Source organism: Geotrypetes seraphini, chromosome 6, assembly GCF_902459505.1.
Source record: "Geotrypetes seraphini chromosome 6, aGeoSer1.1, whole genome shotgun sequence".
NCBI classification, from domain to species: domain Eukaryota; kingdom Metazoa; phylum Chordata; class Amphibia; order Gymnophiona; family Dermophiidae; genus Geotrypetes; species Geotrypetes seraphini.
In genome coordinates, this window is record NC_047089.1 from 168500771 (window position 1) to 168515094 (window position 14324).

Below are 14324 nucleotides of genomic sequence, written 5' to 3' on the forward strand. Positions count from 1 at the left end.
GAGGCAGGAATGAGAGAGTCACACTCCTGCTACAAAGACCCCCACTGGACCACCAGTTACCTTGGTAGGACAGGGGGAGGGATGAGAGGTGCAGAGACCTGTAAGGAGCTGGAGGGGAGACAAGCTACACCTTGCGGCTCTTTGTAAATCTTGGGTCAAATATTTTGGATAAATTGGCTCTTTGCTGTAAAAAGGTTGCTGACACCTGGTCTAGGTGATGCCTAGTGGGTTAAATATTCCTCCATATCTTAATTCATGGACAGAGCTAGCACTACTCCTCATCTCCCTCCCTACACTGATCCTTTATCTCACTTGCACCCTTTCAATGCCTCTTCCCATCTCTCCAGTTCTCACAATCTCTTCAGATCCTTCAATCCCCTTCACAACACCTCTTGCCTCATCTCCTTTGTTATTCTTCTTTGCTCCCATCCACCGGACTCATTGTCCCTTGTTCTCCTTATTTTCTTATCTCAGGTTGTCTGCAGGATGGTTTGATGGCCACTTGCTACTGCCTTTTCCCCTATGCCTGGACTGCCACACTTTGACTTACTCAGATTCTGGGAGGAACACTAGAAATTATTGCACTGCTGCTGCTCTGTCTCTTGCAGTGATCCTGCAGATAAGCAAATCCCCTGGAAAGGGCTGAATCCTGGGAGTCTAGCAGCTCTATTTGTAATATAGCAGTATCCCTAACCTTTTTTTTTTTTTTTAACTAGAAATGACTGAAGTTTTACATTGGTAAGAGCAGCAACTCTAAACTAGAGTACATAATTCACAATTGTTCACAATCCTATACTATAAACATTTCTTCAATAAACAATATATAAAATGTATGACTGAAACCTTTCCCATAACCTCTGGCCACAGCTCTGTAAGCAAGACCCTTTGATAGGGTTTATACTTTAAAATCCAAAGCCCTTAGGGATTAACAAACATCCATTGTATACCTTCTATGTAGTAAAACAGTTCCGATGTGAAAGCTTTAGGATTGTGTATGCCAATAGGTTTAGCTGTGACTTTATTCCATATTTTTCTAAGCAACAGAAGTTCTACATTAGGGCACACACTGTTTTGATATTACTGAAGCCAACATGCCATATTATTTTATAAACAGCATCATATGCTTTTTATGTCCTAAAAATAAATCAGCAGAGATCCCCAGTGTATGCCCTGGATCCATATATAAATATTTGTATATTACTATTATGTAAGAGAGGTTATGTTAGAAATTATTGCATCTACTGCAAAATTCAGTTTCTTGATTTTTTTTCCCCATTTCATTACCCAAGAAAAAGTGCACTATGAAGTAGTGAATTGGTTGTTAATTTTTGATATTTTTCAAAATAAAGAATAGCATAAACATAAGAAGATTGCTTATTTATTAACTTGCTTTATGTGAAAAAAAATTATGTAGTGACAGGAAAATGTAATATTTGCACTAAAATCACTGAGATACAAGTTAACATGAAGTTAAGCTTTCTATGGAAAATAAATTCTCAGCTGTTTTACAGGACTTTTGAGTTGGTACATAACAGCACTTTCTTTTTAGTTTATTTTGATTTGGCAGCCCAGCAAGAGGCAGAATCCAGTGTACTGTCACTCAATGGAGACACTGGCTGAGTTTCTTGCTCTTAGTTGAGGGCCACCACCTACACTTGCTGCATAACAAAAGGTTCATAAATAGGAAAAATAACTCTGTTGCAAACCATGGCTGGTGGTGCTATTTATCCAATGGATGTTTATTCCAAATGAGCTGGAAACCTGCAGGAACTGCCAGATTAAAAATTTTTAAAGTCAAGCAGCCTGCTTCCTTTCACGTTCACTAATTTCTCGCTTCAATCCCTTATTTTTACATTTTTAAGTTTTCAACGTTTTGAATATGTGCTAAGCATTATAATACAAAACCACTAAGACCAGCTGGTATGCTGGATGCATCTTCACATTATAGAGTAAGTGTGTTTTGGGCTTGTTTCTATACTGTTGTGTTAGCTTAAACAAATACTAAGCTACCCAGAAGAGAACCTTTGCACTTTCTTTCCTTAAACTTATCTTTTTGGGATCCAACTTCCAGTTACATGAAAAAAATTGTATAAAACATTTCTCAAAATTCTAGCAGATTTCTTTATCAATGACAGAAGTTAGGCATTAATGGCCAGATTTGGTAAATAATGCCCAGGGTTAAGCACCAGAAAGATCCATGCTAGACTAGTATGCTATAAAAGACATTCGGTGCAGAGCACTCTTTCCAGAATAGTGGCTTAGTATGGATTTTATGTCAAGCTTTGGGTGCTAGGATTTATGCCTGCTAAGTAAGATCTGGTGCAAACGCTGAAGCCCCTCTTATGGCAGTTGACAGGCAAATCCAAGTATTCTATCATGTGCCTAACTTCTGGGATCAGCCCATGCTCTGCCATAGCCACACACTATGGAGTTGCATGCTATAAAATGTAGGTGCAGATCGATTATTGATCAACACCTCTGTAGAGTATCTGCCTCAGCACTCTATACAGAATCGAGGGGGGGGAGTGTAAATGCCTTTGTGTAATGTCCAGTAGTATAAACGATATAAAAAAACTTTCCACTTTAAAGAACACCGTCATGCCCCAGACATGGACAGAAAAAGCCTCAGTAACAGTGAGCCTATTTTAAGTAAGGCTCTACTCAATGTACATCACTGGCATAAAAAAACTTTCCGGTCTGCGTAGCGCGGGGGAGAACGCTCTGTTTCAGTTATATGAAAAAATAAGGTTAACAAATCAGGCCTACGATCGTTTTGTGGTTAAATGCCACTTCAGGGCCATTACAACCAATGAATCAAACTCGGAGAAAGCACCACGCCACCTAAGGCAGAGATTAACCACAAAACGATTGTAGGCCTGATTTGTTAATCTTATTTTTTCATATAACTGAAACAGAGCATTCTCCCCTGTGCTATGCGGACTGGAAAGTTTTTTTTTATGCCAGTGATGTATGTTGAGTAAAGCCATACTTCAAATAGGCTCATTGTTACTGAGGCTTTTTCTTTCCATGTCTGGGGTGCTGATTGATGGTGGTCTTTAAAGTGGAAAGTTTTTTATATATCGTTTGTGGTTTTTCCTCCTCTCCTACTTTTGCTTTGTATGTTCAGTAGTACTTTATTCATTATTATTAGATCTATCCTTTTATTTTATGGAGTTCTCTTTCTTAGTATACTTTCATGTATTTTGTAAACTGTTGGAAGCTGAAGCAGTATATCAAATTTTAATAAAACAAAAACATTATTCTGTATTCAGACTTTAATCATACTACTGTAATATATACAATTACATTTAACCATAATCATAATTCTATTTACAAAATAGCCAAAACCCCTTCAATCTAGAACTTATATGCACATTTTTCTCACAGGGGAAAGGTTGTTTTTTTAAAAAAATTTATTTAGCTCATACCTTTTTCAAATATACCTCAGGTGTGTTAGAAGCAATCTGTATTTCCCTGGCCCCCAGAGAGTTTAGTCCGATGATATCTGATGCAATGGAGGGTTAAGTGACTTGGCCAAAAATGCAGGGAGCTGGCATAGGATTTAAACTGAGCTTTCCTAGTTTATTGCTACTATTAGACTTTTAAATGATCACCTTCGGGTTGCTCTGCAAGCAAACACGACAGTGTTGAACAGATGGGAGGGTTTTTTGGTTCAGCAGTTTCCCGCCACCATGGAGCTTCAGACAAAATCCAAATTAGTCTCCACTGGGGCTAACGGACCACGCACCTTTCTGTGCAACACCCTCATTTGCCTTATTGTAACCCTACTTTCTATCAGCCTAGGTCTGCTATTGCTGAATGTCATCATTTTATGAGAACAAACATCCTTCACCGCACCAGTAGCTGTGTGCCGGCCTTGGAACCTGCTGCATGGTTTTCAACATGGTAAAATACTGCTGCTGTTCTAAAAACAGGCTCCCTGCTTTGATTTTAGTCTTCAGATTGAACTCTCCAACAATGATGGCATGTAAAAGCAAAATTTTTTATATTGGCTGTAAGTTTAAAGTATATTATAGCAATTTTTTTATTGCTGCCACTGTATTTTCCCCTATCCAGTATATTGTGAATTCCCCATTTATGAGCAGTATGAAAATATGGACCGATGCCATTTACCATTGCATCACTCTGCTCCACATCAAGCTGCTTGAGGTGCTAATGGCATATGTTCTTCAGCTGCTTCCGATTCACATAGCTGTGGACCATATTGAGTATCTGTCACCAAAAGTCTTCCTCAGGTTCTTCAGCAGAAACCGCTGCAATACTGAAACAGTGGGGGAGGAAACAAAGAATAAGTCTTAAAAAGTGCTAGAAGACCCAGTTAGTCACTACTAAGAAGTCTAATTGGGTTGTCTTTGAGTCCTATTACTTTAAAGACAATTATCATGAGAGCAGGGGCTACTCCTGTGCTTAAGATAGACTTAGGTAAGGACTAGATAGGTAAACCATTTCCCCATGAGCTACAAAATGAGAAAACACTTGAACATATTGAGCCCTAAGCTAGGGTCTTGTGTGCTACAGTCTACTTCTACACTTTTAGCTGAACCGTTTTGGAGATTCCCTGGTTTTGCATGGACTAATAAACATTAGTTTGCAAAACCTGCACGTTATTAGTGCTGTGGACATCACAGGATGACACCTTTTATGCAGTTTCTCTGATCTCATGCACCATAAAATATTACAGGTGTCTAATATATCATCAAATATATAAATCTAAATTGTATACCATAATATGAGTCTTCATTTTCTAGTACTGTATTAATGAGCACAATCTGCCAGTTTCCTTTTGAGCTAAGGCCTTTCTTTATACAACAGAAGGGCTATGACTCATGTGTGTGGGAGGAATACTGCTAAAAAAGTAGCAGCAAAGTTGGATTTTGTCATACACAGGTGGCCAGTATGCAAAGGCACATAGCCATAGAGCTGTACCGATAAGGGCCCTATCTGAATCTGCATTATATAAATGGTGCCAGTGAAAATACTTAGACTGCTCTGGCCTTAGCCATATAGAGGGGGGTAATTCTCTACAGGTTGCCTAAAGATAGCTGTCAGGATGAGGTGTGCTAAGCATAAATTCTATATTGGCAATTATGCACATAATTACTGTTATAGAATACTAGTGTAAGACCAGAGTTACAGACCTCGGTTTAAGCGTGAGCACCTATGCTAGCTCAATGGCTGGTGTTAACTGATAGTATTCAACCTCTGTATGCAAGTGCTAGACCCGCTCCTCCTTCCCCTACCCTTGCACATTATGGATTTTATACACTATTTGTAGAATAACTAGTAAGGGCAGATATGCGTGCCGCTGCAAATTAGTACCAAGTAATAGCAGCTAATTTAACAAGTAATTTCATGTGCAACTTTGTGCACTGAACATTAAACTATCTGTGCAAGTTTATTGAGTTGGGATAAAGGGTAATTTATACACCTCTTGTGCCTCTACATTTACAGGATACTGGCACTTTTATGGGAAACATCCACTTACATGTATATGTGGCAGTAGAACACCTGAGTGCTATTCTGTAAGGGTGTGGCATAGCATGCAAATATAAGAGGGAGGGGTATACATAAGGGTGGGACTCCCACTTCCATATGTAACTTACAGTATATTTTAAGTTACACATATCCTTGCCAAATTTAAGGCTGATGTAACTGTGAGCACAAAGATGTTAGGTATGCCCATGCTATGTAACTAGCATTTTATACTAGAATCCAGGCATCCAGATGCTATCATCCAATAGCCCAGCCATTCCCAACCCTGATGTCAGGGCACAGCTAGTACTACTGGATTTTCAGAAAATTCACAAGTAAGATTTGCAAGTAGTTGAGACAGTGCATGCAAATCTCTCTCATGCATAGTCATTGTGGATAGTCTACAAGCCCAATAGCACTAGGTGTACCCCAACAACTAGGTTGGGCATGGCTGCAAATACCAAAAAAAGGAAGAACGAAGTTCTCACGCAACAAACCGAGCAGCAAAGAAGCGAGAATAACAAGGAAATAAAAAAAGCAAATGCTAAGTGTTGCTTTGAATAAAAATGTTTTAGTAATCCAACATATAAAAGGTAGAATTATATCCACAACTAAGAAAAGGCAATCGTAGAGCACATCCATGTTTTTGATAAGGATGTCAGCATTGGAAGTCTCATATGCTAATTGCTGATGTCTATTATGAAACATTAAATACTCTCTAATGAACATCTTGCCTCAATTAGCAGCAGAGCAATGCTCATTTATGCCCAGAAACCCCCTGAGGTATTGGGTATAGCTCCTGCAACAACCTCCAAAGATGCAGCATCAGGGCTGCTTCTATATCAATTAGCCTGCGAGACCACGGCACGCAACACTGCAGATAGAATAGTGTGGGCTCAGATGGGGACGGGAACTTAGTACATGTGGCTGTTCAAACGCTCTGTGGAGAATCACCTAGCCCTGCCACTGAAGAAACACTTTCTACAGTATTGTTGGAGAGTGAAGTTGGCATGGTAAGTACTGCAGCTATGCCAGATATGGTGCTGGCATTAACCCAGATCTAGTTAAGCATGGTTCCATCAATGTAGACCACTCTAGACTTTTGAGCTGCATGTGAAACTGGATGCTTTAATGAAATGATCGTCTGACTAGAACACTTTGATTAATACTGTGCCGGTGTTGGTGCAGAACCAGAATAAATGTAGAGGTAATGAAATCTAGTGAAGAGTCTACAGATGACTCAGTTTTATTCAACCTTTTAGCCAATATCAATATTTGTTTCATTTTACTGGACCCCTGAAGAAGATATTTTAGTCGAAACACAGACGTGTTGGGTCCGCACCATTCTATACACATGGGGATTTCTCTCTGAATGTAATATTGCAACATTTAATTAACTGAATAAATTACTATTCTTTTTTGCTTTTTGGCAGAACCAGGAAAGCCACTGTATAGAACATGAAGAGAAATTTAAAGCTCTGGAACTAGAAGTTAAAAAGAGTAAAGGAGTTGTTAATACATTAGACCAAAATAAATTATTATACAAGGACATACATAGGAAACTTTACCAGATGGAGAATAATCTTAGACATTTAAATCTACACGTTTTAAACATCTCAAAAATTGTTGGATTGCCACCTGTTGCTACCTTTAAGAATTAAATTTTTCAGACTCCATGATGCTTCCATTTAATAAAACTTTATTTTCTTCCTGGAAAAAAATAAAATTCCTCAGAAAGAAGCTTTGGATATCTTAACAATTCTTAAATCTTCAGATTTTGAAGTCCAGGAAAGGGTCACTCTTTTAGTTAGTTTAGTTTTTTTTAGCATGACTTAAGTCTGCTTCCGAGTCTATATAAGAAAGATGATGTTTCCTGTTCCGGACAGAGGATATGGTCTAGCCTGATGCAGCCAGGCCCACAGAAGAAAGATACAAGCTGTTTCAGGCTATGCACCAAGAGACTATCTTTTCTGGGTTATCTTTTCCCTTCAGTGCTCCTGTAAATGAAAAGTTTCCTTTGGGGGAATTAGAAAATATATCTTTGTCACTGATCAATTGCATGCCTGGAGGGTATTGGCCTTCCCAGGCTACAGCAAGGGTGGGTGATGGTTATGAAATTCAGGGGTGTTTAATATTAAGCCTTTTTTTGACTTACGATCCATATTTTTACTTTCTTACATTAGACTACAATCATTAAAGAGGGGAGAAGAAGAATAGTAAAGCAATTAGGATCTTATCTTCTAGTAGATAAGTGTGTCATTCTGGATGGATGGGCATTCTCCCCATGCTCACAAGCCAAGCAGAAGGAATCCACTCCAGCTTTTCAACACCTCCGCTGTGATGACCAACCATACTGTTTCCATGTGAAAGTGCAGAACTGTCAGCACCACATTGATGTGCATGAGATCTAGAATGGGTCTCCAATCTTCTGAACTTTTCTTGGGCACTAGGAAGTATATGGAATATCTGCCTGAGCCCAAATCTTCAGGTGTATGGGCACTATGTCCTGAATATCTACAAGTCTCTGAACTGAAGTTGAGACCCTGCATGCCTTCTCCAGGCACCCTGCCAGAGAACCCACAAACCAGTCTGCTAAGGGTTGGGCAAATTTGAGTTGGTAACTGCTCGAACTGATCTCCCATATCCAGTGATCTGTTGAGATCTGCACCCAGGCCTCCGCATACTCCGAGAGCCATCCCCCTAGCCTTAGGGGAACGGCTCCAGTCCTGGTGGTGGTGTGCTTTCTTGGAGGCTGAACCAGGATGAGAACTGGAGGCTTGGTTCTGCCTAGGTCCTGAAAATCTCTCTATTGATACCTAGCAGGATCTCTGTGATGAGGCTCCTCCTAGTACTGCTGAAAGAGTCTTGAGCCATGAAAATTAGACTGCCTAGAGCCTCTTGCTGTTGGAGGTCTACTGTCAGGTAGAGACTTTGGCTGACGATCTGCCATGCTGGCCATAAGATTGTCCAGCCCCTTTCCATACATTTGTCCCTTGAAAAGGAAGTCTGCCTTGGAGGTGGAATATCCTGTCGCTTGCCTGATCAAGAGCATACTTTGGGCTGAGACTTTGCTCATGTCATAGGTAGCATCAGCCACATAAACTACCCCTGTTAATAGGAGCTGGGGCAAAGGCTCGCTTTCTGCCACCATAAGTCCAAGCAACCTGACATGACAAGTGCAAGACACAAAAGCTGCTTTGATTCCTAAGGCCAGCACCTCAAACTGTTTTTTAAGAATCACATCCACTCTGTGATCCTGCATATCCTTTCATCCAACGCCTCCCTCACTTGGCAGGGTTGTGCGTTTGGTTACCTACACTACTAAGGAATCTACCTTAGGCTGAACGAACATGAGCTGACACTCCTGTGGCATAGGATACAGCCAAACCATTGTCTTGGTTACGTTTAATGATCCTTCAGGAGCATCCTAATGCTATGTGACCAAAACACTCATAGGAGAATTCAAGGGAAAAGATGATGGCTTGTCTCCAGATAGAGCACAGAGCAGATGGGGCCTGCTGGTACTCCAGTATAACTCCCACAGGGAGTCACTAAAGAACTCTAACACAGCTGATGGAGGGTCACTACTGTTATCTTGCATACTTGTTCCTGTCTGTGACCCTGTATCTCCCAGCAGAGAGGGCTCACTCTGCAACAGAAAAGTCAGTCAGAGAGGCCATTCATCCTCAGAGTCTTTGTCTGAAAGGTCCACCGGATCCTGGCCAGCCTCTGCTACTGAGCCAGATACATCCTGGAAGCTCAAACCCCCTCATGTGCTTGCTGGTATGCTGCTAGACCTCCTGTGGGGATCAGAGCCATGCAAATAAGCTCTCCACATCAGATTAACAAATTAAGGAGAAAATGCTGTAGTAAGCAGTGCAGAGTACCCTTTAGGTGACTCCATCTTGCATCTCTTGGGCTCCATGGCTCACACACATCTATGCTTAAGTAATCTGCTGTTCTGGGGCTCTGGAAGATTTTATTTATCCCAGAAGACAGGCTATCCAATGTCTCCTCAGCCCTAGAGACACGAGAGGAGGCTAAGCCCAAAGCTCCCGCCCCAATACATGGTGTGTGGCATATAGCACAAGGGCACTCTTCTGGCATTCATCCAGTGCAAATTTTGCATGAGCTAGAGATAAAACTTGCAGGGATGAAGTCCTCAGGCTCTTTTGAGCCAAAATGAGGAGTTTTGAAAAAAAAAAATAATTGGGAAATCGAAGCTGGCCACCACAGTGTTTTGTGCCCAAAAACAGCTTAACTAAAGATAAGAAATCCAGGAAAAAGGATTTTAGAGATGGGGGAACCCTAAAGTGAAGGGCAGAAACCTTAAAAACTGCTTTTGCTAACCCCCCTCCCCCAGATTTCCCCATAGGCTGTAACAGCCTTACTCACTGTGACCTGTGCTGTGGATATGCAGCAGTCTGCCTCAGGTCTGACTTTGGGAGAAGAAATCACTGCCTCAAAGGAACACTGAAATCTTTGGGCTGCCAGTCGGACCAAAGTCTGAATGATCCTCAATAGCACCCTGAATAGCCCCGCTGAGCCTCCTATGGATGCCTGACAGCCTGTGCTCAAGCCCCTGCGACCCAATAGGTATGCAAAACTTCAAGGGGACCAGACCCAGAGCTCCACAAAAGTTTCTGCAGGCTGGCCAACAGGTACCACAGAGGGATTGACTTGTCAGCTGCAGACCTCAGTCTGCTTCTTTTCCATGCAGGCAAAACTCTCTCTTAATTTGGGGAGCTCCTAGCACCGAAAGCTGCCAAAAACTGTGAAAAAACCCCATTGAAAAAATTAAGAAATAAACAGAGATCAAAAAGACTCTTTCTGGCTCTTGTGCAGAAGGAAAAATCAGAAGGGGGCAGCAGAGCCCTCTAGTGAAGGAGGAGGTGTTGAAAAGTTGGAATGGATTCTTTCTTCACAGATCATGAACTTGGGGAGAATACCGATCCATCCAGAATGACACACCTATTGCACTAGAATTATCATTGTGTTTATATGTACTGTTTTATTTAATTGAATGGTTACTTGTTTCTGGCACAGGGGATACTGTATAAATTTTCTGAAATTTTGAAAAATAAATTTAGGACAGCAACAAGTTAGTCCTAAATTAAACCACTTAGCTATAAAGATAACGTATCACTTCTATACATATAACTCAGCTGTCATAAGTGTATGTGAATATTTTAAACTAGTGTTAAAGCCCGTTACATTAACGGGTGCTAGAGTAGATGTCTGTCTGTCTTTCTGTCTCTCTCCCTGCACCGTCTATCTTTTTTTCTCTCTCTCCCTGCCCCATCTATCTTTCTTTCTTTCATTTTCTCTCTCTCCTGCTGTCTGTCTGTCTTTCTTTCTGTCTCTGTCCCTGCCCAGACCCTCACTGAAGCCGCTTTACAGCTGTGCCAGCTAAGGGATCCCTTGCCCTTTCCTCAATCCAGCTGTGGCCAGCTGCCCGCACACACCTGCCCAGCTACACAGTGGGCAAATGCATCCTGTCTCCCCTCCGAACCCCGTTCATTCACCCTTGGTGCTGGATCGCCGCCTGATGTTTAAACCCGTTACATTAACGGGTACTAGAATAGATGTCTGTCTTTCTTTCTTTCTCTCTCTCTCTGCCCCATCTATCTTTTTTTTTTTCTTTCTTTCTTTTTCACTCTCTCCCTGCCTTGTCAATCTTTTATTCTTTCTTTCTCTCTCTCTCCCTGCTCAGACCCTCACTGAAGCTGCCTTCCAGCTGTGCCAGCTAAGGGATCCCTTGTCCTTTCCTCAATCCAGCTATGGTTACACTTTCCAGTGGCTATCCCAAGTCTCTCTCCTCACCAACCCAGGCCCCAACCCAGTAGCAGCGGCTCCAGTGGCTATCCCTTGTCTTCTCACCAACCCAGGACCAACCCAGTAGCAGCAGCTCCAGTGGCTATCCCATATCTCTCTTCTCACCAACCCAGGCCCCAACCCAGTAGCAGTGGCTCCAGTGGCTATCCCATGTCTCTCTCCTCACCAACAAAGTAGTAGCGGCAGCAATCCTGACTCGCCAACCCCCCCATTCCTTACCCAAAGCAGCAGTGGCAGCGCTGTAAACAGGCTGTTCGCAGCCAGCCCCGATAGGGCCTTTCTTCTACTGCATCCGAAGTGATGCGGCAGAGGAAAGGCCCTGATGGGCTTGCCACAAACAGCCTGTTTACAGCGCTGCCACTGCTGCTTTGGGTAAGGAATGGGGGGGTTGGCAAATCAGGTCTGCTGACGCTTCCCTAGTTGGCGATTCCTCCCTTTGCTTGGTGGCTGCGGCTTCCTCTGCTCAGCGGCTTCCTGTACGGAGTCGGCGCCATGGTGTTTGCCACTTCAAACTCCATGCCTCCGCATGCACAGTAGAAGAAGCCAGAAAACCGCCGCACACAAAACCCCACAGGCTCCTTCTACTACACATGCGGGGCCACAGAGCTATGGATCATGGAGGTAGGAGTGCGCATGCGCGCTTAGGGTTTTATTATTAGTGATGCTGTTGGCTGGGCCTAAAAAATGCTGACTACAGAGTTTAAAGAAGGCTGGTACTAATTTACTTCTCTCAGCTCTTTAATGCTTACTATGCCTTTGTTTTAGCATATCACAGGTCCGACACTAACCTTTGAGAAAGCAAAATAATCCTCCCCTCAATGAGTGCAGTTTTATTTAGTAATAAAAACTATGTGTATCTACAAAGAATAAACACTCCAAAATATTGTGAAACACCCTAAAACACTCTCATTGTGAGATTCAATATAGAAGTACTTAGCTTCAATGTATAATCTTGGCGTTTTTTATATATAAAAAACGCCAAGATTATACATTGAAGCTAAGTACTTCTATATTGAATCTCACAATGAGAAAGCATGGTATAGGAAATCACTAAATCATATAAAATAATATATAAAAAACTCAGAGAGTGTATGGGACCAATGATAGCTCACTTTGTAGTTATTAGCCTTGAAACAAACATCAGGCTTTTAGCTGTGAGCGCTTGAGATCCCCGATACCTCTCTATATTACCTGTTGTGGGTAATGGTGTCTTGTACTTTAGCCAAGTTTCAAAGGTTTTAGTATCTACAAAGAATAACAAATTGAACAAATCATTCCTCTGTGACAGCTCTGTACTAAACTGGCCAGCAGGAGAGGTGACTTTTACTCAGGCTGAAAATGAATGATAATGCTGGTAAAAGACCAAGACTGTGCTCCATTCCTGAAGATAAAAGTGCTTCAGAAAGAGGGCTACTGAAATGATGCATAGCTTCCAATAAAAGACCTAAGACACTCAAATTGCATTAGGTAGGGCAAAGAGAGGATGGGATGCTTCTATAAAATACAGGAAGGCAATTTTTTCACAGCAAAAGGAAATCTGAAGCCAAAGCTTAATATGAAGTGGCAGGGAACTACATAGGAAACAGAAGAAAATATTTTTTACTAAAAGGTAATAAATGCTCAGACTAGTCTACCGACAAAGGTAAAGACGCTTGAAACACAAAGGCTGCACTATTAAGAGCTAGTGAGGTGAGATATAACAGCTAGATAAAATGAGAGGGCTTGAGTCAGTCATATGATAGAAAATTTAAGGAAATGGCCAATGGTTGAGTACCTTAGGCTTCTAATACAGCTGGGAAAACCAGTATGCAGTGGTCATGGTTCCAAACTTCGCAGCAGTGGCAGAAGGCATCTAAAATGTCTGAATAACCGCCCTACTCCAAATGAAAATGTTTGGGACAGATATAGAAAGCCAGTGATGGAGTAGGGGGAAGGATAAAAGCTTTTGTTGAATTTATATGCTTAAGTGGGAAAAAAGGGAAAAAAGGACAACTGGGAAGACTAGATGGGCCAATGAGTCTTTGTTGGCAGTTGCTAGGTTACTGTGCTGCTGAAATGTTCAATCAAACATGGAGATCATGCACTAATTCTTTGGTTTCCAAAGGGTGTCAAATAGGAGCATTTTTGTGTCATCTACAACTTTCGCTAGGCCATAGATTGTTTCAGTACTTGATGCCGAGGGAGAGATGAAAGAATGATATTAAAAAACTCCAAGTCTACCCCCATACCGGACAACTCCAATTAGAAAGGCAACTCCACTGATTTCAAGTCATTATCTGTTCATATTATTTAACATTTAATTGGCAATAGCCTGCAGCATAATCCTTAGAGCATTTTCAGATAAGAACAAGTGGTGCTCAGCTCATGATTTCTCAGAACTGAACGGTCTGCACAGATGTAAGTTGCTCATTGGAGGCAAGCAATAAGATCAGAAAATTATTGAATCTATCTGCTTTTCCCGAGGCGCCTACAGACTGCTGCTATTCTAGGAAACCGGCTGGTCTCCTGCCTGACAAAACAAGTTATATATAAAAAAAAGCACAACTCAAACAAACAAAACTTCGCATTTATATTAAGCTTCACAATAGTTTCTTGCCACAACATGAGTCATGATTCTAAAAGTATCATCAATAAACAAGTAAATTGGCAAATGAAAATGGTAATAAGGTTCTCCTGAATTATCAAGTTACAACAGCCTTGAAAATTAAGCCCATTTAAAAATTCCACAGAACTCTACACAAACCGGTCATGGTTAAAGTGAAGTTGTTTATTTGTCTTGTAACAAGGCGTTCTCTCAAGAAAGTAGTATTGCTAATCACACAGATGCCTGATGTCATGACTGCGCTTTCTAGGAATTTCCTGTAGAGGCTTCGGTGCATGCATGCCAGCGCCTGCTTCTCTCCATTCTGTAATTAAAATAATTGGTTCAACTCCAGAAAAGGAGAAGGAAAGAAAATGTATACCTAGGAGGTCACCTTTATAGGTAAGCAAATTTG

The 14324-nt window shown here is 41.4% G+C and overlaps 1 protein-coding gene across 5 annotated transcripts in view; it reads right to left on the reverse strand.

Annotated features, from left to right (window-relative positions):
- Positions 1–4108: 4108 nt before the first annotated feature.
- The window catches only part of OFD1 (OFD1 centriole and centriolar satellite protein), a 182972-nt gene continuing 172756 nt past the window's right edge, over positions 4109–14324 (reverse strand). For 3 of the 5 annotated variants that reach the window (XM_033947863.1, XM_033947861.1, XM_033947864.1), the window contains one exon: positions 14102–14234. In XM_033947863.1, coding sequence (XP_033803754.1) covers positions 14177–14234 — 58 coding nt within the window. In that variant the 3' untranslated portion in view covers positions 14102–14176. Of the gene's footprint in view, positions 4283–14100; positions 14235–14324 lie in introns of those variants that run through there. The other 2 variants (XM_033947862.1, XM_033947866.1) reach the window with 2 other exon arrangements.